The following is a 27261-nucleotide window of genomic DNA, read 5'->3' on the forward strand; positions in this document are numbered from 1 at the left end:
TGGCACAACACCGGCGTAGACAGCGCATCCGGTCCTGCAGCATCTGTGCTGGTCCAGTTGACTGCTATCATCCCCGGTAGGGCACAAGCATCGAAGGCGTTGGAAAGGGAGGGGGATGAGTGAGTGCTTATCAGTGTAAGTGTGTGTGTGTGTGTGCGTGTCCATAGTCTGGCTGAGACAGTGTCCTTCGGCCTATCAGGCTAAGTAAACAGTCCTCCAGCCAATCCAGGTGTCCTTCATGGGGCGGGAAGAATAGTCATCACACAGTCGTTATCAGGGAGTTGTTTTGGTGGGCTCCAGCCTTGGGCCTGCAGCTGGGGCCGTGGTGTCCAAATGTTGAATATTGTTGATTTCTCCTTTGTGAGCAGCTCGAATTCTAGCACTCCGAGGCTGGTCTCTCGATCTCCCGTTGAAGAGCTGCGAGCCTCCCCATGATGGTATCAAACTTCTGTTCCGTGGTGTTGTCAGTCTTTTGATTCTGAGACCTCACAACTGCAGTGATCCGTTCCGCGATGTTTTCCAACTGTCGCTCAAGGGTCTCATTTTGACCAGGCCTCTCTCTGATGTTTCCCCTCATACGCTCAATGGTGTTGTTTTGAGCCTTCACAGCAGCTGTAAGCGTCTCCAAGGTGTTGACCATATTACGTTCGTTGTGAGAGGTCGCACCTCGTCCCGTCGCTTCGAATCCAGCGGGCAGCCTTGTGGGGGTTTGAACAGCCGGTTCCGCTTTCTTATTTCTCTGATAAACCAGGGCTAAGCCAACGCCGATCAGCATGAACCCTGTTATCTTGGTTCCGAATAGGTAGATATCTTCAGCGTCCTCGATCGACAGTCCCGCCAGGCACACGGTCCTCCAGTTCTGCCACCCGTCCATCGTGTAACCGGCAGGGAAAGTCCCTCCAGGGCACTCAGGCTCTCCCGAGCCCCGACTTCTCGTTGAGAAAAGGGTGTCAATAGCACTCAGAGACCAGTTGATCAAATCCATAATTCTCTTTTAGGTTTAGAGAACGACAGTGAGAGACTGTTCCAGGGATGCTCAGTTGGTACCAAGAGGCCACAAAAATGCCAGCCTCACAATGGGACCAATGCCAGGCTGAAGCATTGCTACAAGGCAGGATGGATCCATGCTTTCATGTTGTTTACACCAAATTCTGACCTCGGCATCAGGCTGTTGCAGCAGAAATCGAGACTCATCAGACCATTGATCCCATGTGAACTATGTAGCTTCAGGTTTTTGTTCTTCGTCGACAATGTCAAATGTCAGCGGCATCGTAATTATTCAGTAAATTTGCTCCAGACTTTTTTTCAAATCTGTGATGGAAATTTAATGCAGAGTCAGTAAGAACTGGAACATCTTGTTTAAGTTATTGTTTTTTTAAAATCTAAGAGATAAATTTGATCACATTTGGCAGAGCCATCCGTAACATCACGCTGCAGTCAGGTCTCAATGGCCCACAAACCTAGAACTCAGTTGAGAGCAGGGACACCTGGTGTGAGCTTTCACCCAGAGAACTGCTGCTCACTGGATATTTTCTCCTTTCTCAGATCATTCTCTGTAAACTCTACAGATGGTTGTGTGGAAAAATCCCAGCAGATCAGCAGTTTGAAATAAATAAAGCAGCCCGTCTGACGTCAACAACCGTGTCACGTCCAGAGTTGCTTAAATTATATTTTTTCCACAGTCTTGATCGTGTCTACATGCCTAAATGCAGTGAGTTGCTGCCAATGTGATTGCCTGATCCTATATTTGCATTAAAAGAGCAGCTGAACGGCTGTACCTAAGAAATTACTTGCAGACTATATAGGTGTGCATTTATTTTTTTTTATTTGAAGTTTGATCTGTTGATGTTCACTGGATATGTGTTTTCAGGCTGTGGTAAACATTGTTTGCATGCTGTGTTTTTGTGCCATGCAGTCATTAACTTCCATTTATTTCTGTATGTTACATTAATTAAGCTGCAGATGTGAAAAATGCAAGTGGCATCGTAATTACTCAGTAAATTCGCTCCAGACTTTTCAAGTCTGTGATGGAAAATTAACGCAGAGAGTAAGAACTGGAACATCAAAGCATCTGTTTCCTGTTTAAGGTACTTTTTTAAAAAGTCAGAGAAAAACATTTGGTCAAGAGGCAGAGCCATCCGTAACATCATGCTGCAGGCAGGTCACAGTCAGGCCACAGTGGCCCCCAAACCTAGAACTCACTTCCTGTGTCTTGCCCACATATGGCCCACATGCAAACTTACCCACAAACCAGATTGCTAATTGAAACACATGTGGCACATCGGCAGCAGGCTGAAAGTCACACAAAACCACTGCTGCGCATGGCCTGAATCTTACACTCGTAACCCAGAAGCTTTCAGGTATCTTTAATACTTATATTCCTGTTTTCATCTAAGCTGTGAAGAACTGCAGATGAGCTCTGAGTGGATGAAACAAAATGTGTTTGTGGTGATGTAAAAGCTACATCTGTTGGCCCGGTGTGACTCATTCTATCTTCACCACAAACGGAGCCGTCGCTTACAAAATGGACCTGAAACCCCCCATATTTATATCCTGAATAGATTTTCACAAGTTTAAACCGTTTTTGTTTGACCTTATCCACAACGTAAGTTACCACTAACAAGATGGACTAGCTAGGAAATCTGGGCTTAAATGCTCAAAGGTGTTAAGCATTTGGACAGTTTGGACATTGATTATTTTGTTTGTTTGTGTTTAATTAAGTAAGGGGCACTTAATTGGAGCAGGATGCGTAAAGTTAGGTCTGTAATTTTTTGGACAATTACAAAGTTTTGTTAGTTTCAGTGCATTTTAATTTAAACAGTCAAAATGTGACTGAAGTGCAATGTTTCAAGTTTAAATAAGCTGCTTTAATAAAACTCATTTTAGGATTTACAGCCATTTTATACACATTCCCCCAATTTTCAGAGGCTTGAAAGTAATTTGGCTAACTAACTTAATTTTAAATCTGAGGACTGTTTGTAATCTTTTGAAGCCTCGGGCGGGCCTTTTACTGCAGACACCTTCTTGTTTGCGGGTCTGTCTGAATTCAGTTTTGTATTTAATGAAATGAAAAGCAGCTCTGTTGGACAGAAATCAGGTGACTGACTTGGCCACTGGATAATGTCCCATGTCTTTGCCTTAGAGACTCTTGCGTTTCTTTTGCAGTTTGCTTTGAGTCATGTTCCATTTGCACTGTGAGGTGTGTCCAATCAGTTTGCAGCATTTGGCTGAATCTGAGCACAGAGTATTCTTCAAAATTCATCCTGCTGCTTATATCAGCAGTCACATCCGCATTAAACACTGGTGACTCACTTCCACAGGCATACATATGCACATGCCATAACACTACCTCCACCGTGTTTGACAGTGGTCCGCTTCAGATCATGAGCCGTTTCTCTCCTGCATTTCCATTCATGAAGCTGTCTCTTGATCCTGGACCATGGCAATGATATACCTACATCCTCAAGAGTGTTCCTGACTCGGTTAGATGTTGTGAAGTTGCTTTTGTTAACTATGGAAATAACTCAGTCATCATGCCCTTGAGTTGTCTTCTGTCTTCAGGCCTTTCTTCTTTTCAAGGGTGTTCCAGGTTGTTGTTTTGTCCTCTCCTAAAATGTTTTGCTGTCTATCTAATAAGGTTATTTATGTAAGCTTGATGGCCTCGCTCACTCGCACTGACATCCATTTTAGCCTCGAATTTAAAATTATAATGAAAAGCTGTAAAATACAAATGTAACACTTTGAATCAACTTCAGATGTTAAGTTTGCTCCATTTGTCATGAAACAACAAAGGGACAGACCTTACCTGGACATTAAACTGCTTAAAAGTCAATTGTACAATTACACACGGTGCTCTGAAAACAGGGGACTGTGCATAAATCCTGTAAATTCTAAACACGTTATGCTACATTAACAAAACAAAACCAAAAAAGCCCCGCTTGAATTAAAGTCTGCGCTTCAGTCACATGTTTGATGTAAAATATAGAGTGGTGGTGTGCAAAAGGAAAACTACAAAAAACGTGTCCTTGTCCTAAAAATGATGGGCCTAACTGTATATAGACACACACATTTTTTCAGGGTCTCCTTAACAAGAAAATCCCACCTAGAACGAAAAGTCTCTCTCTCTATCTATATATCTGTGCTCATTTCATTATGGGAGGGTACGTTTCTTCAATTTTTGTATTTTATGCACTTAGAAAAACTTCTTGATGGGTGGTGATGATCGCAGAGAATAATTTACCGTGGGACTGGCCTGGACCAGCCAGAGATTCCCACGACCCCTCCTCTTCTCACACACACACACACACACACACACACACACACACACACACACACACACACACACACACACACACACACATATCGGAACACAGGCTGCACAGACGCACAAGCAGCGCAGAGACGGAGAGGCAGAGCAGCTTTGCACCACTTTTATCAAGACTCTTATTTTACTATATAAGCCTCGTTTCAGGCTCCGTTTCCGCGCGGCACGCGCAGTCAATCCATGGATGAAAAAGGTCTTCATGTGAGGAGGAATTGGGTTAAAGTACGGAATCCTCCGGATCAAAGTGGAGGAGTGGGAGGAATAAGTCAGCGCTATTTATTTTGATAATGCCGAGGAGCCAGTTTCTGCTTCGGATTTACGTCCAAAACAAGGCAAGTACCCACTCCGACTGCACACACACTGCGTTAAAACAGCAGGAAGTGGATTGGTGTAGTGAGCAACAGTGCTGTCGAGCAAAATGACTCAAAATATTCTGTTTAACACGGATGCGTAAAAGCAAACTTGGATCATCTGCGTTCGGATCCCCCGGTTAGGTCCACTTGCCTCGGGCAGAGTCGGGGGGAGGAATAAATTATGAGTTCAGTTGGAGCAGTTAGCGCAGGGATGTGACTCCAGTTTGTTTTTTAGCCGCAGTGAGATCGTGAAGTGAAATCATAAGGTCTTGAACGGGGTCAGTCATTGATGGTGGTGGTTCATGAGCTCCTCAGAGACACCAGCGGAGTTGCGGGAAGCTCGGCATCTCATTAACTGAGCCACATGTCTTATTAAAGCAGCTATTTCCTGTTGTGTGCGGTGCAGGCTAAACTGTCTTCTCCCCAACACCTCCAGCGCTCTCCTGATGCTGCATCCAGCGCTTTCATGTTTCATTCCTTCATTTTCTGATGCCTCTCTCCTCTCCTCTCAGTCTGAATCCAGACGATGACAGCTGACACTCCAGTCTGCAGCCCTGCCTCTTCCCACTCTTCCCACTCCTCACCTGCCTGCCCCCCGGAGTGCCACAGACACCTGAGGAAAAGCAAAGCCCTCCAAACCAAACTGCCCCTGGCTTCTGCCCCAGGTTGGTGGCTCCTGCTGGGTGTAATGGTGGTGCTGGTGGGGATGAGTGTTGCAGTGGCGGGCTACGTCTCTGCAGAACCGAAGCCCGTGGGGCGGCGTGGCACCACCCCCGTGGACAGGATGAAACTGGCTGGCCCCGTGGTAATGGGAGTTGGCCTCTTCATCTTCATCTGCGCCGCCACGCTGCTGTACGAGAACCGGGACCGTGAAGTCTGCAGGCGAGAGAAACCTGACGACCTGGAGGATCTGAAGGGAGGAAGCTTTTGTGAAGATTCCCAAGAGCAGCCCAGCTTCGGGTGCCACGAGCAGTGGGAGTGTAAAGAAGGAGAACAGGGATCCTGGGCCGCTCCAGCCCACATACTCCCCCTCTCAGACCCTCCTCTTCCTCATTTGAACAGACACAGCATTAGCAGCAGAGCCTCAGAGCCACCTCCTCCGGACGCACAAGGTAAAGATAAAGAGGACGAAGACAGGAATGAGGAGGAGAAGGAAGGAAGGTCAACCCTGCTGGCCCGAGTTCTGCACCACCAGGAGCCAACTCCTCACCCTTCCTCCCCCTGCCTGTCCATCTCTCACTCCCCCGTCTTCTCAGACTCCTGCAACTCTAGTGAAATCAACTTCAACGTACGGACAGACCCTTCTGTGCCGCCTCAACTCTGAACCCCATGCTGCCTCCCCCCCCTTCCACTGTCTCATGAAATATGCATGATGAGACACACTTAAAGGTTTCACGTGCAGATACACAAGACTATGCAGTCCTCAATAAACAGATGAAATGTTTTTTGGGTATGTTATAGTGCCTCCGAATGGCGCAGTTGCTCTGAGTCACTGTCTGTGAAGGGTGTTTTTGTCCTACATCGCTCTCTGACTCACCCACATTTGAAAGATTGGAGCTGTGCTGTTTGATGTCAACTCACAATCTTGTTGTCTTTGAACTCAACCGTGCCCAAAAATCCCTAAAGCCACCACTGGATTGACCATATTAGGACGTGAGGAGGTTTGCTGAAAAGTTATTTGGGTGCCATACTGGGAGATGGACTCCGTCTCCTCTCCCCTCTCCCTCCTTCTCTGCAGATGTCTATATTTGCTTGCTGGAGAGGTTCAGTAAAAGAGGATGAGCCAGATTAGGTTTCAAATAAGTCTTTATCTTATCTCATACATAAGTGAAATCTGCTCTTTATCTGAGGAAATTGTGTCTTGGTACAAACAAGAGAAGCACATAAGGCCACACTCCTCTCACTCGACACCTACAGCCACTCTATAAATACCAGCTGGTGCTCTGCACACATGCAGGATCTTTTTTTTTCTTTTTACTGTAATTCAACATTTCTTTTTAAATTCCTACTGTCAGCTGCTCAGTTTTTTCCTTTTTCTCAGCCGCGGCGGCGAGGCGAGATCTTAAAGATTTTCAATCACAGGCTCTATGGAAAGAAAAAGAGCAACAACTTGACACAAAAAAGACACAAAAAAAAATCTGGTGAGGCTGTTATGAGTTATTCCTGACGTAGCTTAAGTGAGAAAAACAAGTCCTGCGAGTGGAGTAATTGAAGCCTCCCTCTCCCACCCATCACGACCTTTCATCTCCTCTCTTATCATCCAATTCCCACGCTTTATTCAAATACTCCATCCTCCGTCTCCATCCTTGGCTCCCGCAAAAGCCGAGAAGTGGCGAAAAAAAATAGGGCAAAACAATGCAGAGGGAAATGTTAGCAGCTACAATTAAGCCAAAGTGAGAATGTTTGAACAGGGAAGAGGAGGAGGCGGAAGAGGAGGGGGTTTAATTTTAATTATCGCCAGCATTTTCTCCTCCAGTCTTTAATTACACTGGGGATCAGTGTGAAGGGTTTTATAGGTGCTGTAGGACTGCTGAGTATTTCCTTGTTTCGGCCCATGCTGGGATCCAGGCGACGACCGAAGTCTGAGCAGTCTACAGTAATTTGCAGCCACACATTTCACTCACTTAAAAGCAGCACCCATCTGTGTGTCACACACACACACACACACACACACACACACACACACACACACACACACACACATGGAGGGCTTTTGTGTAGGTACAGTATGCTGGCTGTATATTCAGCTGCAGAGATGAGCTGGTGGTGGTCGGGGGGTGGGGGGAGGGACGCGTCTGAATCTTGCAACATGCTGCAAGCAGCCTCCTTCGCACTCATGCCTCTCAGAAATGCAGCTCTGTGTTCGCTCTCTTCTCACACGTCGGCTGCGCGAGTGCTTTGCAGTGCGTGAGATGATCCGATGTGTTTACATTTGGAGGTAAAGACGATGCACCGTAGAGCTGTAACTTACAACTTATATTACCATTTAATCTGCACATTGTCATGCTGCACTCGACTGCCAGTTTGTTGTTGTTTTTTTGGGCTTTTGTTTTTCAATTTAAGTAAACCAAGCACACAACAGTGTTGCAATAAAACCTTCCCCCTGCAAACGTTTTTATTCAGAGCTTTTTATTCGACCGCATTGTGATTTTGGGAGCCTGCAGTTTGTGGTGCAATGGAGTTCATATTGTGTTACACTACACATCAGGTGCTACTTCTGCTTGTCCATCTGAATCAGAGAGAGGAGGCTAAATAACAGCAGCGTGTGTGCATAATCCAATAAAGCACCACAAATTACATCTTCCATACGAGTCATAAAGTTGTCAGATGCCTTCAGGATATTACATTTACCACCACATGATCCAAAGTAAGGCAACAAACTTTTATAATTCAGAATCTGGAGCCTTTCTTTTTAAAAAAGAAAGTTTGATGCTCGGAATCATTGCAGTGAGTCATGCAGTTACATCACTGAGTTAATTACAAAAATAAGTCTCTTCAGATAAATGTTGCATTTACAGAGGGATTGATTCACAGGACGGGGGGAATCCCTTCAGCAGATTTATGTGTATACAAACACTGCAGCGCCACACAATTTAATAAATCTTCTCATGTGTATTTCTGTGTGGTTGTGTGTGTGTGGCACGTGTTACATAAGTCAGCTGCACAGATCTTAATGCTGCATTGAGAATATAGCTGAATCGAATGCCCTCATCTGAGAGGCCAGTGTGTGTGTGTGCGCATTGATACATATCTGAGCAGACGGACGGGTGGCTATAAGCTGCTTAACCCTGCGCTGACTCAGGTTCATTCAATTTCTCTACTCCTTAACATGCGAGAGAAGCTCTGATCACCGTTTCTGTGTTGGTGAAATGATTTCCGTTACTGAGGAACTTCAAAAGTAAAAAGCTGTCAAAACAGAAAGGCGGGTTCAGCTCAGCTCACAAATCTTTGTTATAAGTCAGAAACACGGTTTGCACCCATGTGGAGGAATCTTGACCTTTGAAGTAGTTTGCTAATTAGAAACAAAGGCACGTGTCACCCTCTTGGTTATATTTTTGACACTGATGCTGTATCTTCTCTTGAAAAACTGCAGGTTTCAGTGCACATCTCTGCAGTTATTTCCAGAAACGTCACTTGTTTGATCGTCAGCACCCTTCTAGCAGCTGTGATTGGTGTCACGCAGGTGACAGGTGCATTCCTTACTAATCCAATTTCCCTCCACCCTCCGGCCACCTCAGCAGTCCTCATGGTGGAGTTGGTGGAGGAAGCATCACGCTCAAAATGAAAGGCCTCATATTGTGTGTTTTTGCCATCATGATGCTCACACCTGCTCAAGGTAAGCTGACAGAGTACCCGAGTTCATAGCAGGTGTTATTTTTAGTGTTCTAATGCTTTTTAAGGACATTTTCTTTATATTTCACTTAAGAGTCCAACAGCTGACCCTGAAAAGTATTTGCGTTTTTGGCCGATAGCTTGTCAGATTCTCACTGGCTGTAATGACTGCATTTATTTATATCATATCAATAATGTTTGAGTTGTTAAATTCCATGATTAACATCACCTGCGATACATTTGGTCTGTAACTAAAAAGTATTAATCTGCACATTATTTTATCGCTAAATAAATTAACTGATAAAGCATCACACAAACTGCCTCAGATTCCCGTAGTGTAAGATGACTGCTTCAAACTGGTGAAAAACTGAAATGTATTCAGTCTGCTGCAGTGTAAGGCAAGACAGAAATACAAATGTTTGGGACTTTACTTCATAAAATAGTGACCAACCTTTGTTAAAACTGTTTTAGAGAGGTTCAGACAGGTGGGACCTAAAGAGACCCACTGCACAATGCAACAACAGGAGAGTTTGGTTAAAATCCTCCAAAATTACCTTCAAGTCAAACCATAACCTCAAAAAAAAAAGTCTATTATAATGTGCACTAAGGAAAAACTTATTATAGGACTGTGTTACGCTGTATTAGACAGGCTTTACCCCATAAATTGTTGAATAAGAGTGGACTTTGGACCTTAGGTTATAAAAAGTAAGCCTGGCCCTTCCTCATAATGACCCCCCACCTCGGTACTCTTTTGTTTTGCTCATTCACCTGAGCTAGCACTGGGTTAACAAGATGATAGGGGATAAGGATTGTCTCACCAAAATGCATCCGATTACTCTGAGGAAGAGATTAGTCCCTTTTGCCGACAGCAGCTAATCGCAGCACTAAAGTCAGCCATTTGGCAGCCAAAGCTCCCTATATCATGATATTCTGTTGTCTCCTAAAAGGTGATCTTTAGAATAAAACAGGACACTGATGATAAGCTTATTAACAATTTTCAGTTTTGCTTTATGGACACTAAGAAAATCTTTTAAAACTAGTGACATGATTCGGAAGGCTCAAGGAATAGTAGGAATAACTGAGGTATTGTCCCCTGCCTGCATTATGTTTCCCTGCTGAAGTTTTCCATTAATCCCAGTATCTGTGCGGTTAATACAAACATGATGCTGCCCTATGACTTGGAGCACTCCCTGAATAACGCACTCAAGAAACAAATTCCAGACTGCTGCAGAATAAACAAAGCATTTCTGAGATGCTCAAGTGCTCAGCAGTTTGCTGGCCATGAGTTTGGCTTGATGTCCTGTAACAGTGCTGCAGTACTTCACACATCCAGCAACCCTGAATATTAATGTGCCAAAAAGGCTATTACATAAAATCTGAGAAACCCAAAGTATTTTATTAACTTTAGCCTGTTTATAACTTCATTTTTTCTGTTCTTACCTGTATTTGAGTCTCTCTTTACTGTTACCTGATTATGTTCAGTGTCCTGGTTACCAGATTTACCAGTGGTGCTTATTTGCTTATGCAAATTTAAATAAAGGATAAGAAATCTGCATTTTCTGTATCAGCCACATTCATAGATCTTTGGCGACGACTTCATGCTTAACAATGGTTGTTTGGCATGTAATCAATGTCTTTCCATTTTCCTGTTATTTTTGGTTGTTTAAAATGTGTTTACACTTGAAAACATTTACCCAAATGTTAAAAAAAAGTATATATTTTTATTGTTAAGCTCTGATGATTTTTTAATGGTGAGAGGCCAAAATATTTTACATGCAGGAAAAATCCTCTTCATCTTTGTCAGCTGTCCCCATAATGGACCATTTCCATTTTAAGTTGTTCAGAAGAATCTCCTTTAGCAGCACATTCAGTAAAAATCATTGTGCATTCAGTGTTATTCTTTGGGCTCAGGTGAGGAAAAGGAGCAGGTAGAGCAGCTCATGGAGTCAGTGGCATTCGAAGCAGAGGAGGAGCGTCTGGAGTGCTTCCGCTGTGATTTAGGCTTCTGGGATGTCTGCTACACGACTGAAACCAAATGCAATCTCGGGGAGCGCTGCTACACAGGCCGGGGGAGGGCAGGTGTGTGTTTACCAAACATTATACGAAGAATACAAGAAATGATGTGAAGGTTATTGCCTATAAAATACACACTGATCATGGCTCTATGCTACTGCCCTGTTTCCCCAGCTGATGCTTTGGATATAAAGATGCTGGGGTGTACCCAGGCAGAGGAGTGCGAGGTGGAGACGACCTTCGAGATCTTTCCAAACAACACCATCTTTGTGATGACCAAACACTGTTGCGACACGCCCTTCTGCAACTCAGCGAGCAAACTTTCCATCTGTGCACTGATTTATATCACAGTGGCTCTAACCACCTGGTTTACTGAAGAATCAGCGTCATCATAATAAAGTGAACTTGTTTATTATTTATTACAGACTGTGTGATGTGATGCTGAAAGGACTTCAACCATACGGTGAAGAAAAACCGCCAGATTTACAGAACTTTTTTATGAATGACTAAGAAGACATTGGATAATTAAAGCATAAAAGATCATTTATTATATATTATAGAAACGCTGTTTGGTGTTACATTTCATATTTTTGAAGTGTGAATATGGTACTTAAACATATAAAACTGTGCTGTTTTTGTTTTGTTTTTTTGTCTTTTTTGCTACAATATAAGTTTCAGTGTTTCTTGGAATAAAGGTTGCGTCATTATGTATTTTTCCCCGGCGTTCTTCCAACACCAACCCAAAATATTTAGGAATGAATGAACAGACTGACCACGTGGTACAGAAGCGCGTTTGCCGCAAAGCCAGAAGCATTCAGCTGCGGTTTAGCAGATCTCCAGCAGAGGGCAGGAGCTCTTCCTTCAAGAACCTCTGCACATCCAAATCTTTGTCCTCCAGGTTCAAGCTAAGGAACTTCTCCACAACAAACTGGCATCTGTTACCCACAAACAGAAACATTTCACACACTGCTTTAACTGTGTGTCACTTTGTGCTGCTTAAGTTTAGCAAACCTCTTTGTCTCTTCTTCCAAGGATGCTTTTTCAGTCCGTTTGATGGGCCTTCCTACCCTGTACAGCTCAGACACCTTAACAAACACAAAAATCAGTCAGTCTGTCAGCCTATTTCTGTATGTGTGCGTGTGTGTGTGTGTGTGTTTACCTCCACTGCTCTCTGTACAAGGGAAGTTGGCAGGCCCGCCAGTGTAGCAATGTTGGCAGCATAGCTGGACTGGCAGATCCCTTCCTTTAGTTGGTACAAAAACACCAACTCATCTCCGTCCACTGCTGTCTCTAGGGTCTAACACACACAAACACACATACCAGACGCACACATACACCCAAATGATTAGTCATACTTGTGAAATGAGGTGAAACAAATTTTATTACTTAATCGTCCATTTGGATGTTTCCGTTCTAAACATTTTTCTGAAGCACTTTAGTTTACCATTTTTAAACTTTACAGAAGGTTTTTTTTAATCACTCTCAAAGTTTCTCAGTACCAGAAGAGACAGCAGGGCCGAGGATGGTAACAAACTCAGCTGCACCACACTGTGGAAGTTAGTAGCCACCAGAACATGAGGAACATCCCGCAGGGCTTTCTTCAGCCAGTAAGAGATCGATGCAGTCAGCAAGGACAGTCCGTCCACCTGCACAGCAACAACTACGATTTAATAATATTTTTAGTGACAGTGGGATTCTATTAGGAAAAAATGGGACATCAGTTTCAAATTTGTGGATGAAAAAAGTCCACCCACCAGATGCCCTCCTTGCTCATTGTTAAAGGTGTAAAAACGTCAATTTACCTAATGCTAATGTTTTTTACTGGTTTTAATCATCCAACAGTAATAAATATCATACAGGTACACCTGTTCATCTACTTGTTAATGCAAATATGTAATCAGCCAATTACATGTAGACATGGTCAAGAAGACCTGCTGAATTCAAACTGAGTATCAGAATGAGGAAGAAAGGTGATTAGTCTGAAATGGTCTGAAAAAGAGAAATGAACATATAGCTGTCCTGTATGTTAACATTAAACCGAGGCTACAATTCACACAGGCTCACCGAAGTTGGACAACAGAAAATTTGAAAATATTTTCTAGTGTGATGAGTCTCGGTTTCTCCTGCAGCATTCGGAAAGTAAGGTCAGAAGCATAAATAACATAAAAGCATGAATCCATTCTGCCTTGTAACAGTGGTTCAGGCTGCTGCTGGAGGTGTAATTGTATGGGGGATTATTTACTGGCACGCTTTGAGCTCCTTGATACCAACTGACATTAAAATGCCAGTGTCTACCTGAACATGCTAACAATGTTCAAGAGAGCCACAGATTAATAATAATAATAATAATAATAATAATAACTAATAATTAAATGCAGATAGGAGAGTGAAAAACCATGACTTGAATGTATTTCTTTATGATTCCAGTGCATCCATAGGAAATTCATATCATGGATGTGCAGCTGAAAGATCTGCAGGAATGTATTTATCGGTGCACCCAGGAATGTTTATATCTATGTTTGGATACCTGAAACAATTACAAAGGAGTAAAGCAACAGCAGCAGCAGATAAGATCAGCAGATGTAGATCTGTCTTTTTCCAACCACGTGCAGCAAAAAGACAAAAGTACACTGGGAAAGTCAGGCATCAACCGGTCTTTGCATGCATGTTATCAGGAGTGAGAGTTCAGTTTCTTTTTTCTGATTTTTTGAATAGTTTTTGGCCAAACCACAGAAAGAACCAGAACTGACACATCCAGCAGTTTCATAGTGACATTAGCTTTATTCAGGATAATATTCAACATTTCCTCTTTTTAAATTCACATTTCTGTGTGTGTAACTGTCCAGTGCCCCTCTGTGGTGTTTATTAGTTAGTGTGCAGCAAAGTTTTAAGAGCTTTTTTACTGGAAATGACAGCATTAGAGCAGTGAAACGATCCACTGAAGCTCATTACAAAGCTCTGAGGGGATTGAGGGGAGCTGCAGATTTAGTCCATTACAGTGACTAATACTTCAAATTATCAAATTGTTTTCACATTGTAATAATAATTTTTTTAAAATTATACACACATGTTAACTGGATTAAGATGGAAGTTATCCTACACTGATATTTTTCTCTTGTTCTTTCTGTTGGTTTCTGCCTCTGACACCTATGTTTACTCTCTAGATGAACATAACTGGAGTTTCTCATCCCTTCTCAGTACAACATGGTACACAGAGATAGATTAAAATGCTTTGTGTGTGTATGCACATACCCCAAAGTTTCAAAACTGCCCATAGAAGGTGCAAAATAACACTTCTAAGTTTGTAGGTCCACACAGCTGCTGCTATTTTCTTGCTAATAGGTGACACATGTTTGGCTGAACCCAGAGTCTGTTTGTGCTGCAGCTTTAAACTTGTGACTGGTTTCAGGTGCGTAACATTAATGACATAGTGTTTCCCCTTTTACCCTCGTGCATATGTGTTCAATTCACAAAGTGCTGGGACAGTCTGTTCTTACTGTGTTAGTTCCTTTTCCGAATTCATCGATGAGGACTAACGAGTTGCCAGTACTGCTGTTAAGAGCCTGTGCCATCTAGAGAAAAGAGATGCAAACTATTAGACTACACTTTGCATTTTTTGTGTGTGTATGTGTGTGTGTCATTGCTGCAGGCAGTGGTTGCTTAAAAAAATTTGACAGGTGGAGAGTGGGAGTGGAGCATGAAGAGAGCAGTGATGAAAATTCATATATTTCATTTGTACACCTACACACACATACACAGTGGGAGCTGCTTGTTATCATGAGATTTCTGTGTTTTTGTGTGTGCGTGAGATACCTGGTTGAGGTCTATCATGAAGGTGCTAAGGCCCACAGACACGGACTCTCTGCTCTGCATACACGTAAAGATGCCGTCCACTAGACCAATCTCTGCCTCCTTTGCAGGCACGTCTGAGCCAATCAGAGCCATGAACACAATCAGACCCACCTGCAAAATCAAAATAGAAAGCAGGTTAAGCGTTGAGTTTCAAAAACTGAGCTGTCTCTTTGCTATTATGGAAATCTAAATATATTTTTCTGATGAGGTTGTAAATTTCGGAGCAATGCCTGATTAAATAACTAAAGTAAAAATAGTGTGGAACGGAAATAGATAAATGTTGGGGATCTTTTCTAAGGTGCAAATGCAGCTGCTGAGAGAAAAAGGCAAATTATGTGCAATAATGCTGATTATTTTTTTGTCTCTTGGTAAATGGTAAATGGCCTGTATTTGTATAGCGCTTTTCTAGTCCCTAAGGACCCCAAAGCGCTTTACACAACCTGTCATCCACCCATTCACACACACATTCACACACTGGTGATGGCAAGCTACAATGTAGCCACAGCCACCCTGGGGCGCACTGACAGAGGCGAGGCTGCCGGACACTGGCGCCACCGGGCCCTCTGACCACCACCAGTAGGCAACGGGTGAAGTGTCTTGCCCAAGGACACAACGACCGAGACTGTCCAAGCCGGGGCTCGAACCGGCAACCTTCCGATTACAAGGCGAACTCCCAACTCTTGAGCCACGATCGCCCCACGATCTCTTGAATGCCATAATTTTTAAAATTCTTCTTCTTATTATTGTTTTTAAAACTTCTTGCTTGACTGTTTGGCTCATAGAAGCTCGTCACTTGGGATCACAAAAGAAGAATAAAATAAAATTCAGTTCAGTTCAATTCATTTTTATGACAGCCCTACCTGTTTGAGGTAGATGCTCTTTCCGGATGAGTTGGGTCCGGTGATTATTTTGACTCTGCCCTCCGACTCAGAGCTGTGGAAGGAGTTGGCCACAAACACAGGAGAGCACAGCTCCAACAGCGGGTGCCTGGACAAAAACAAACCCCCCCAAAACAAACAAACAAAAAAAAACAGTAAATACAAAAAAGTACACTCTTGTACCGCAGTAACAATTTTTCCTTTTGTGTGTCAGCGCTTACCTGCCCTGTGTGATCGTTATCTTCCTGTTGCTGGCTAGCTTAGGCGAGGTATAATTGTACTCCTGGGAGGCGCTGCTCATGGCCATTAAACAGTCCAGCTCAGCAGCGAGATCAAGAACCTATAAAATGTACAGATTAAACGCCTTTAATATCCTGAACAGAAGAGCTATTAGAATCCAACAGACCTTCCTTCCTACCTACCTACAGTCTTCTCTGTTGATACAGGGAGTGCAGAATTATTAGGCAAGTTGCATTTTTGAGGAATAATTTTATTATTGAACAACAACCATGTTCTCAATGAACCCAAAAAACTCATTAATATCAAAGCTGAATGTTTTTGGAAGTAGTTTTTAGTTTTAGCTATTTTAGGGGGATATCTGTGTGTGCAGGTGACTATTACTGTGCATAATTATTAGGCAACTTAACAAAAAACAAATATATACCCATTTCAATTATTTATTTTTACCAGTGAAACCAATATAACATCTCCACATTCACAAATATACATTTCTGACATTCAAAAACAAAACAAAAACAAATCAGCGACCAATATAGTCACCTTTCTTTGCAAGGACACTCTAAAGCCTGCCATCCATGGATTCTGTCAGTGTTTTGATCTGTTCACCATCAACATTGCGTGCAGCAGCAACCACAGCCTCCCAGACACTGTTCAGAGAGGTGTACTGTTGTCCCTCCTTGTAAATCTCACATTTGATGATGGACCACAGGTTCTCAATGGGGTTCAGATCAGGTGAACAAGGAGGCCATGTCATTAGTTTTTCTTCTTTTATACCCTTTCTTGCCAGCCACGCTGTGGAGTACTTGGACACGTGTGATGGAGCATTGTCCTGCATGAAAATCATGTTTTTCTTGAAGGATGCAGACTTCTTCCTGTACCACTGCTTGAAGAAGGTGTCTTCCAGAAACTGGCAGTAGGACTGGGAGTTGAGCTTGACTCCATCCTCAACCCGAAAAGGCCCCACAAGCTCATCTTTGATGATACCAGCCCAAACCAGTACTCCACCTCCACCTTGCTGGCGTCTGAGTCGGACTGGAGCTCTCTGCCCTTTACCAATCCAGCCACGGGCCCATCCATCTGGCCCATCAAGACTCACTCTCATTTCATCAGTCCATAAAACCTTAGAAAAATCAGTCTTGAGATATTTCTTGGCCCAGTCTTGACGTTTCAGCTTGTGTGTCTTGTTCAGTGGTGGTCGTCTTTCAGCCTTTCTTACCTTGGCCATGTCTCTGAGTATTGCACACCTTGTGCTTTTGGGCACTCCAGTGATGTTGCAGCTCTGAAATATGGCCAAACTGGTGGCAAGTGGCATCTTGGCAGCTGCACGCTTGACTTTTCTCAGTTCATGGGCAGTTATTTTGCGCCTTGGTTTTTCCACATGCTTCTTGCGACCCTGTTGACTATTTTGAATGAAACGCTTGATTGTTCGATGATCACGCTTCAGAAGCTTCGCAATTTTGAGACTGCTGCATCCCTCTGCAAGATATCTCACTATTTTTGACTTTTCTGAGCCTGTCAAGTCCTTCTTTTGACCCATTTTGCCAAAGGAAAGGACGTTGCCTAATAATTATGCACACATGATATAGGGTGTTGATGTCATTAGACCACACCCCTTCTCATTACAGAGATGCACATCACCTAATATGCTTAATTGGTAGTAGGCTCACGAGCCTATACAGCTTGGAGTAAGACAACATGCATGAAGAGGATGATGTGGACAAAATACTCATTTGCCTAATAATTCTGCACTCCCTGTATAGTCGATATATGACTTTGAACACAAGTGGTCAACAATGAAGCAGACTGTGTTGCCCCTCTTTATTGAACTCAGTATTTCTTTTAAATTATTTATTTTAAATCTTTCAAGTTGTAATATGATTAAAAGTTATTAGCGTTACATTTTGACCACAAATGCATTTGTTCTTAATGTTCATTGTTCCCTCAAAAATAATATTGTTTAGAACAGCTGCAGTCACATAGTGCAGCACTCATACATCAATAGACAAGTATCACAGCAGTTAAAAAATAACTTGTAATGGGATCAGGGCCTGTTTCATAATCAAAGTAAACAACTCAATCCAACCAGAGGAAGCACACAGTAAATCACAACAAAACCCACCTACACACATCAAAAACATCACTTTGATGCCAGCAATCGCTTAAACAGAGTGGGAGTCATGTGTTAAACCCTGGAATCTGCATACACAGTGATGAACACGAACCTTACAGAGGGAATCGCTCCTTTCAAGGACTGCGCTCTGCAAATGGGCCATGACTGCCATCTCCATGTCTGACAAACAGAAGGTTTGTGATCAAGGTAGTATCTTGAGAATTGCAGTTATTTTCTCATAAAAAATGTCAGAAACACGCCTGTGATGTGACTGTTTTGTGGGTGAACGTAAAAGACCTCTAATGTCGCAGTGCAAGTCTCCGAGGAACTCGTTGAGCTCCCTGGTTCTCTGGCTGCGGTAGTGGAGCCGGTCGTCTGAAAGAAACTAGCCCACACACAGACATATAGAAAAAAACATATACTGTATATATGGAATAATGATCACAAAAATGTGTAAACAATGTAATCATTAGATACGATCATGAACATGCCAAAAAATCAAGTCCCTCCATCTCAAAATCCTTTTTCTCTACCATACTAGGCAGTCGAGGCACAGACAGCAGGAATCCAATCTGTACAGAGAGTTTCAGACATAAAAGGTACTGAGATATATACGCATGGTGGTCCAGAGTAACAATTTCCTCAATATCTGATCATCAATAAATCAAAGAAATACTGCAGTATACAGTGCTGTGAAAAAGCATCTGCCCCTTTCTTGATTTCTTAGGGTTTTTTTTCCATATTTTTCACAGTTACGTTTCAGATCATCAGACAAATTTTGACATTAAACAAAGTTTATGTCATTAAATACAACATTAGACCTGCTGACTAAAGAAATCATTAAAATAGAATGTGTTTGACAAAGTGAAGTAGGCTGAAAGATCTCATAAAGCAACACACCACACCAAAATCTAAAGAAACAGCTGAGAAACAAAGTCATTGACATCTATCTCTCTGGAAAGGGTCACAAAGCCATTTCTAAGGCTTTAGGACTCCTGTGAACCAGTGAGAGGCATTAACCACAAATTAAGAGTGCTAAACCTTCCCAGGAGTGGCCGCCCTACCAAAATTACTTCAAGAGCACATCCACGACTGTTCCAGGATGTCACAAAAGAACCCAGAACAACATGTACTCACTTGCCTCAGTTAAAGTCAAAGTTCATGATTGAACAATAAGAAAGAGACTGGGCGAAAATGGCTCACATTTGTCAGAAAACATCTTGATGATACCAGAGAAAAAATATTCTGTGGACTGACGAGAAAAAAAGCAAACTTTTTAGAAGTTTTTAGTCCCGTTACATTTAGACTGAAACTAACGCAGTATTTCAGTAAAAGAAAACATCGTACCAATAGTCGAACATGTTGGTGGTATTGTAATGGTGCTTTGCTACTTCAGAACCTGGGTGTTAAAAAGGTTGTTCGTGCTCGAAAACCCTCCAGTGTGGCTGAATTAACATAATTTAGCAAAGAAGAGTTGGCCAAAATTACCCCACAGTGATGTGAAAGACTCACTGTCAGTTAATGCAACCATTTGAATTCAGTTCTTGCTGCCAAGGGTGCCACAACCAGTTATTAGATTTAGGGGGCAATTACTTTTTCACACAGCCCATATGGAAAAGAAATAGTAAAAATATATATGATTTACTCATGAAAGTGGCCACTTTCATGAGTAAATCATATATAAATCATATAAGGCTTACATGATTTACTCATGAAAGTGGCAACTTTCTCATTACTTTCATATATTTTTTTAGTAAGTATACAAAACATACAAGTTTCATTATATAATTTTTCAAGGGATCTTATATCTGTTTTCACTCTTGTATGCTTTTCATACAAGTTTCATACAAGACAGATAAAAACTTTATAAGATTTATATATATCTTTTCCATATGGGAGAGCTTGGCAGGTTTGTTCCTTTAATAAATGAAAGCATCATTTTAAAATTGTGTTATGCATTTACTGGTTATCTTTGTCTAACAATAAAAATTGTTTAATCATCTGAAATAAGAAGTCAGGAAGGGGGAAATACTTTTTTGAAATACTGCATGACAGATGAATTTGTAAAAAAAATAAATAAATTGAGAAAGCATTGTGTGTGCCAGAATTAAATCTCGGACCACAGGGATGTAGATGACACAGCAGGATGGGATTCGAGCATCCAGGTGTTCAAGTTCTCTTCTGGCAACATCTGTCAGGAAGTCAGAGAGCCCCATCATCCTCCTCTTCTCTGGAAGAGGGAGTGTAATTATGGGTTTAGGTCAACAGTCATACAAAGTTCACATGGGCTTACAACTAAAACAGGCACTTACTCTCATCAATGGCAGGATCCACATTCGGTTTGACTGTGAAGCGGTTGTCTGCCAAGCTGGCTTCAAAATCCACCTACATCACACATCAGAAATCTATTAACACTTAACAAAGGCGCCAAATGTGATTAAAACAATAGGTGTGATTTTATGGAGGAACTCACAACTCTGCTGATGAGGGAGGTGATATAGTTGAGATCATCAGAGAACCCTTCACTGATATCACGAAACAGCTGAATGGACTGAGGGAGGTGACGCGCTGTGTCCCTGATACAGACTGCACTGTACACCGTCTGACAAACACACACTTTGTTGAACATTTAACAGAACCTGTCACATGGAAAAGGTGTGCTTAGTAAAACTGTCCTGCAGCTCCAACCTTGTAGAGGCTCTGCCAGTCATTAACTTTGGTGAGAGAGAGAGTCATCCGCCTTAGAAGAGTCTACAGCAAACAGACAAAAACTGGATTTAGGTAGTTGTCATATCAGTGGTTAGGTGATGAATCTGTAGGTAATGGTGTAATTAAGTGAGAAACGATAGACTTGTTACAGGTATGTTTCGGATGTTGCGTAGCGATGACTGCAGGGTTCTCAGGGAGTCCGAGTTCTGAGGAGACGTGAAGAAACGTATCACTTCCTGCCTCCTTTTTAACACTTTCAGGTCCTGAGTAGGCTGCAGAAACCACTGACTGACAGAAGACAGGATGCCACAGTAGTAGTACAAACAAGCAACCCTCAAGAAACCACAGTTTGTTGATGAAATGCAAAATTACCTGAAAATAGGGGTGTTTTACCATCAACATTAAATACTACAAAAATACAGCATTATTATACTAGTAAAAACAAACAAACGGTGCATCTTGACTATAAATAAAATCTGCTTTATACAAACTCAAATTCCATATCTTGCAGAACTTCAGCACTACGGTTTGTTTGTGGAAATACATGAAAGAAACTCGACTGTTTGTTTTTTGTTGCTATGATAGTGTTTGTAACTGTGTAGGATTTTTTTCACACATTTATTTGCTAATTAAATCATCTTTTTATTTGCTGCTAGGACATTTTATTTTGCTTATTATGTTGCAAGCCAAAACTACCTTTATATTATTAAAAGACGGAATTTGCTGCTGATCAATAACTTATTGTGTAATTGTACTTTCTTACCGTAGCAGTTTGGAGCCAAACTTGCACTTGCAGCGGTTCAGGATCCCTGTGACACACACACAATACTCGGTAAACACAACTGGATAAGAAAGAGTGATAATGCACTAACTACTATACATACCATAGAGACTGAGTCCCTCCTTTTCTCCTGAATGCAGCTTGTAGACTGATGGGTGGAGTTCTGATTTGAAGATCTGCAGAACACTGGAACAAACCTGTCATTGTCCCGTTTTCTTGTAGTGTTGTTGGTGAACTTTTATTTTACTGCTATTCCTTCTTGTATTTCCAAGAAGGAGCGTCCCCACTGTTGCCTCCCTTTGTCTAGTCTGTGTGTTTGCACATTTTTCTACCTTGTTTTCCACTTCCTTACTTATTTTGTTTTTGTGCTTCATTGTGATTGACTACTCTTCCTGTGCACCATTGTACAATCAGCCTTTTGTGTATATTAGTTTCACCAGCTACTTCATTAGCTTTAGTTTTCCCTTCAAATCTACCCTAATTCTTTGTGGCATAGATTTTAAAAAGTGCTAAAAACATTCCTTAGCAATTTTGGTCCATGTTGACATGACAGCCTCACATAGTTTCTGGAAATTTGTCAGCTATACATGATGTGATTATTTATTTTCATTACATCCCAAAGGCTACTGGATTGAGATATAGAGACTTTGGAGGCCGTGAGTACAGTGAACTCATTAGGTGAACTCATTGAGTGTATAGTCCTATTGTGCTTTGTTTTTCATTCTTTATGCTTTAGTTTTTGACATTTGCTTCTGTGTCCTGTGTTTGTCCTCTCTTAATAAAACCCTTGATGAGTTTCCATATTTTTCTAAATTTTGATAAAGTATATTAAAAACAACAAAAGTAACAACAAAAGATAAACAGTCACAACACAAAACTGAAATTTCAAAAACTGTAAAACAATGTCAGAACAGATAAAGAACAGAACAGAAAAAGCAAAAGAAACTCCTAAAAGTTTCCTAAACAAATAAAATAAACCTGATTTCAACTGAATTGAACAGTTGCTTGGTAGGCTCAGTTGTTCTACAAGGAACAATTTATGAAAATTGTAGGAGATCAGTATTAGCTTTTAGGGGCCTATGTAGGACAAAGACAGTTTATACACTTACCTGTATGTGTCTCGGTCAATGTACACCATTCCTTTACTACAATGAGAATGAAAAGAGAAGCAACATTTTTTATTCATGAATACTTCTGAATGGCATTAGGCTGGTCTGGTTTGCTAGATGGGCAGGAAGGAGATGCACTTGTGCTATTAAAACACAGTTGGACAAATTCATACTTGTGCAGCACGTCTGACCGACTAAAAACAGGCCAATGAAATTTCACACTTTGCTGAAAAAATGGTTTCAGGGTTCTCATTATAATGTGTAATCACAGTTCTCTCTGTGTGTGTGTGTGTGTGTGTGTGAGTGCTACATTTATGCAAGTCTCACAGTGTGTAGGCATGAAACTGCAGGATGGGTACTCCAACACTGCTGTCTTCCAACTCCACTCCCACTCTCCTCCTGTCCAGACATTTCAGCAGGGCACCCACTGCCCTCAGCTATCCCACAGATGTACACACACACACGAGAAAATGATCATCTCCTGCAGAACCATGACTGATGGATAGGATAATGTTGAATGTAGACAGCTGGCTCACCATCAGGGACGAGTCAAAGGAGATACAGGAGGAGAGGTAGGACAGTTTGTCTCTCTCAGAAATGCAGGCGGGGAGGAAAGGCAGATTGGCAGAGAGCAACCTTTGCTTACTGACCTCCAGACCTTCAACATTGATACAAAATGAAGCCGGAAAACTGTGCAATTTCATGCTAGATTTCTTCTAAAGGATTGAGGAAGAGAGTATTGCAAGAATGTGTTTACCAAAGTCGACATATGGATACGTGACCACCTCTGGTCTGTAATGTGGGTTTGAACCTGAGAAGCAACAGAGAGTAGTTTAGAAAAAAAAGTTGTCACTTTAGTGAACACAGTAAGTGTCGCACTGACCTGGGAGGTGTGGCTGTTATACATAAAACATTACACTAATCAGTAGTTCAAAAATGTTGTCACTTGGAATTTTATGTCAACCAGTCTTTATTATTAGAACTGTGAAGGTAATGAAGTAAACTTTTGCAGTTTTGTTTGATAAACTCACCACTAGGGCGAGCAGTGGTGTCATTTAATCAAAAGGTTCACTTTAGACAGCTTTTGCTGTTAGATCTGAGTCAATCCAATCACTTGGTTTTGTTTATATTTTTGCAAGCAGAAAATAGATGAATACTTCCTGTTTATCAAGAATAATAAGTAATGAAAATCTGGGTTGCTGAAAACATTTTTGGGTTTTGTTCTGTTTACCACGATGACCTGTTTTTGAGAAGCAATTTCGTCAGTGCGACTACACTTCAAAGGGTCTGGCTTATAGAGAGCAGGATAACATTTGTTGGGGATGGGGATCCAGTCTTCTGTGGAGTAAACCACAGAAGAATGTAAAATAGCTGTCTGGTTAGGTTGTGACTGTAAAAATATGTTATTAAAAATACCTTCCTCTGACAGAATATACAAAAGATGACATAGAGGCTGTTTATCACAGATATGAATACAAGTGTGCTTTGAAAGTTTGGCTTGCCATTTGGGGTACTTTGGTTAGGGCTGGCACTTATATAGCACTTTTTAACTGTATTTGTGGCCCATAGCCCATTGCTACAGGCCATTCGATCCCTATACAACTGTTACAAGAGCTTGGTTCGCATTGCCGGCAATAAGTCGGACTTGTTCCCGGTGGGTGATGGGCTCCGCCAGGGCTGCCCTTTGTCACCGATTCTGTTCAGAATTTTTATGGACAGGATTTCTAGGCGCAGCCAAGTGGCGGAGGGCTTTCACTTCGGTGGCCTCAGAATCTCATCTCTGCTTTTCGCGGATGATGTGGTTCTGTTGGCTTCACTGGGTGATGGCCTCCAGCTCGTGATGGCCTCCAGCTCGCACTGGAACGGTTCGCAGCCGAGTGTGAAGCATTGGGAATGAAGATCAGCACCTCCAAATCTGAGGCCATGGTTCTCAGCCGGAAAAGGGAGGAGTGCCCACTCTGGGTCGGGGATGAGTTCAAGTATCTCGGGGTCTTGTTCGCGAGTGATGGGAGAAGGGAGCCGGAGATCGACAGACAGATTGGTGCTGCGGCCGCAGTGATGCAGACGCTGCACCGGTCCGTCGTGGTGTAGAGAGAGCTGAATGTAAAAGCAAAGCTCTCAATTTACCGGTCGATCTACGTCCCTACCCTCACCTATGGCCACGAGCTGTGGGTAGTGACCGAAAGAACAAGATCGCGGATACAAGCGGCGGAAATTAGCTTCCTCCGAAGGGTGGCTGGCCTCTCCCTTAGAGATAGGGTGAGAAGTTCAGCTCAGAGTAGAGCCACTGCTCTTCCACATCAAAAGGAGCCAGCTGAGGTGGTTCGGACATCTGACAAGGATGCCCCCTGGGCGCCTCCTGGGTGAGGTGTTCCAGGCATGTCCCACCGGGAGGAGGCCCCGGGGCAGACCCAGGACACGCTGGAGATTATATCTCTCGGCTGGCCTGGGAACGCCTTGGTGTTCCCCCGGATAAGCTAGAGGAGGTGGCTGGGGAGAGGGAGGTCTGGGTTTCTCTGCTTAGGCTGCTGCCCCTGCGACCCGGGCCCGGATAAAGTGGAAGAAGATAGATGGATGGATGAACTTTATTTGAGCACTCAAAGTATTTTCTTAGTGCAAACCTCACAACACTCACATTGTAATGGGTTCGGTGTCTTGCCCAAAGATACTTCGACATACATACTGGAGGAGCCAGGGATCAAACCACGACCTTCCAACTGGTAGAGCCACAGGCACCCCGGGATCAGGATGTTTAAAAACTGCACCACTGACTTACCATACGGGCTGGTTTCAGTGTCAGACATACCTCAACCTCATTCCTCTGACCCAGACCACATGTACCACACCACGTCTTAAAAGAAACTGTCTAAAAGGTCTTTCTGTTTTCCCTCTTTCGTGGTAAGATAAGTATCATCTCCCAAAGCTCACCTAACTGTTGCAAAAAGAGAGTCATGGAGCGCTCCTGCTTTGCACTGGTGATAATTACATGGGGACTAACCTCCTGAATGACTGTAAAACAGAGAAAAAGAGAGTTTATGGCAACGCAAGTGTTTTTGTTTTTTTTTAACACATACTGTAAGTCTCCCTGAGGGTTTTACAATTTACCATTGTGTGGAGATAAGTGTATCGATTCTACAATACCTGCCTCATACAGGTGCATTGCTTACCTCTGACCAGTAGGTGGAGCTCTTGGTTGTCGGGCGTGTCCGGCATGTAGTGTAAAGATGAGTCCTGACTGTCATAGAAGCAGAGGCCCACCTGCCCATGCTGGACCAAAACACTCAGTAAAACCTGGAAAACAGACATGCAAACGTGTAAGTTTGACTGCCCTCAAACTCTCATATAACTCCCATATAACATTAAATGAGTGCTGCTGGTGAATGTGAAAATCAGAGCTTACTGCAGGAGAGTCCTCCTCATCTTCTTCTTCAAAACTGCCAGAAGGTCCAAAAACCACACCTCCTCCTCTAAGGTTATCAAGAGCTGCTGCCATGAATAATTAATTCTACAAGGACAAGTCAGATTAAAGTAATTTGGAGTCACCCGATAAATCCAATATTCATTGTATTTTATGTTTTATGTTCTTCTCTGTCTTTTCTGCCTCCTTAGGGAAATATGGAGCCATTTAACTGCTAAATGAGTCACTCTCATTAACAGGCTGTCCAAGGCTGTCTGCCTTGTACTTTAGTGCTGAGCAGGGAGTATAATGTGGGTTTTAGAGCTTTTTCACTTTAAATAGCTTACTACTACTGATGCTTAAAGAAAACCATGGCTTCCTAAAACAACTAAACTGCAAGTCAGACAAAAATACCTTTTTGAAACTCGCTATGGGGTCCTTTAAAGATAAAAACAAAACATGGAATTGATATTACAGACATTATTATGATAATAATTGAAATTATTGTAGCTCCAGTTAGCTTGTTGGGCTAACGATGTAAGCTAGCTCGTTTAAGTTAACTATAACTTATTTATATTTTTATTTAGAAACCGGCTATAGAATTAAATGTCTGTTTTAGAGTACTGCCACGTCAATAAATCTTTTATATAACTGATAGAGTCCAGCTTATAACAGAAATGAGGCTGATAAAATAACTTTAACAACTTTTAACAGTGCTTGTTTTCCACAAACTCACCTTCAAGTGCTCAAAGGTGCCTTCCCGGTTGCCATAACAACCACATCTCTCTCGCTATTAGTTCTGTACAATTAATCAGTTCAGAAAGCTCTTTCAACATATGAAACCTTTCTGTTTGTCTGTCTAGCTATCTGTCCTCTATGTAGCATAGGTGTGGGGTGGTTGATGGTTGGAGTGTACAGCTGATGGGATTACTGCATCCACTCCTGGTAGGACTCCAAACACGACTTTTTTGTGGATTACGACGATGGAGAGGAGGTGCCTGTATGAAGGATTTAAACATGTCCTGCATGCAAGCATCGATCAGCAGGATTAGCAAACTTCAAGTAATTTGTCTGCCACCTGCAGAGGGAGCATCTGGTTCTTAGCAGGTGAGCAACAACACACAACACATCACACTGTGTGATTATTTATTCAACAAAAACGA

At 42.3% G+C, this 27261-nt stretch overlaps 2 protein-coding genes across 3 annotated transcripts; one reads left to right on the forward strand and one right to left on the reverse strand.

Moving 5' to 3' along the window:
• The first annotated feature begins 4210 nt into the window (after nucleotides 1–4210).
• On the forward strand, nucleotides 4211–11729 carry LOC113031512 (uncharacterized). Its single transcript, XM_026183643.2, has 4 exons — nucleotides 4211–4656; nucleotides 5190–9013; nucleotides 10921–11088; nucleotides 11197–11729. The coding sequence occupies exon 2, from the start codon at nucleotides 5204–5206 to the stop codon at nucleotides 5999–6001; it is 798 nt and encodes a 265-aa protein (XP_026039428.2). The 5' UTR covers nucleotides 4211–4656; nucleotides 5190–5203; the 3' UTR covers nucleotides 6002–9013; nucleotides 10921–11088; nucleotides 11197–11729.
• msh5 (mutS homolog 5) lies at nucleotides 11548–27174 on the reverse strand. 2 transcript variants are annotated; one of them, XM_026183637.2, is made up of 26 exons: nucleotides 26835–27174; nucleotides 26102–26206; nucleotides 25869–25992; nucleotides 25630–25710; nucleotides 23459–23512; nucleotides 23238–23359; nucleotides 23029–23138; nucleotides 22702–22737; nucleotides 21696–21778; nucleotides 21575–21620; nucleotides 20961–21099; nucleotides 20791–20853; nucleotides 20576–20704; nucleotides 20415–20487; nucleotides 20223–20332; nucleotides 18594–18674; nucleotides 18400–18487; nucleotides 18215–18282; nucleotides 15974–16092; nucleotides 15735–15861; nucleotides 14836–14985; nucleotides 14520–14594; nucleotides 12522–12668; nucleotides 12182–12319; nucleotides 12034–12107; nucleotides 11548–11957 (listed from the first exon to the last, which is right to left on the reverse strand). In XM_026183637.2, exons 2-26 carry the CDS (start codon nucleotides 26192–26194, stop codon nucleotides 11837–11839), a joined length of 2451 nt encoding a protein of 816 aa, XP_026039422.1. In that variant the 5' UTR covers nucleotides 26195–26206; nucleotides 26835–27174; the 3' UTR covers nucleotides 11548–11836. The 2 variants fall into 2 exon arrangements, with proteins under 2 accessions (XP_026039422.1, XP_080164127.1); XM_080308001.1 differs by lacking the exons at nucleotides 26102–26206; nucleotides 26835–27174 and having other exon boundaries at nucleotides 25700–25710; nucleotides 25869–25966.
• Nucleotides 27175–27261: the final 87 nt, after the last annotated feature.

This window comes from Astatotilapia calliptera, chromosome 11 (assembly GCF_964374335.1).
Source record: "Astatotilapia calliptera chromosome 11, fAstCal68.1, whole genome shotgun sequence".
Classification (NCBI taxonomy): Eukaryota; Metazoa; Chordata; class Actinopteri; order Cichliformes; family Cichlidae; genus Astatotilapia; species Astatotilapia calliptera.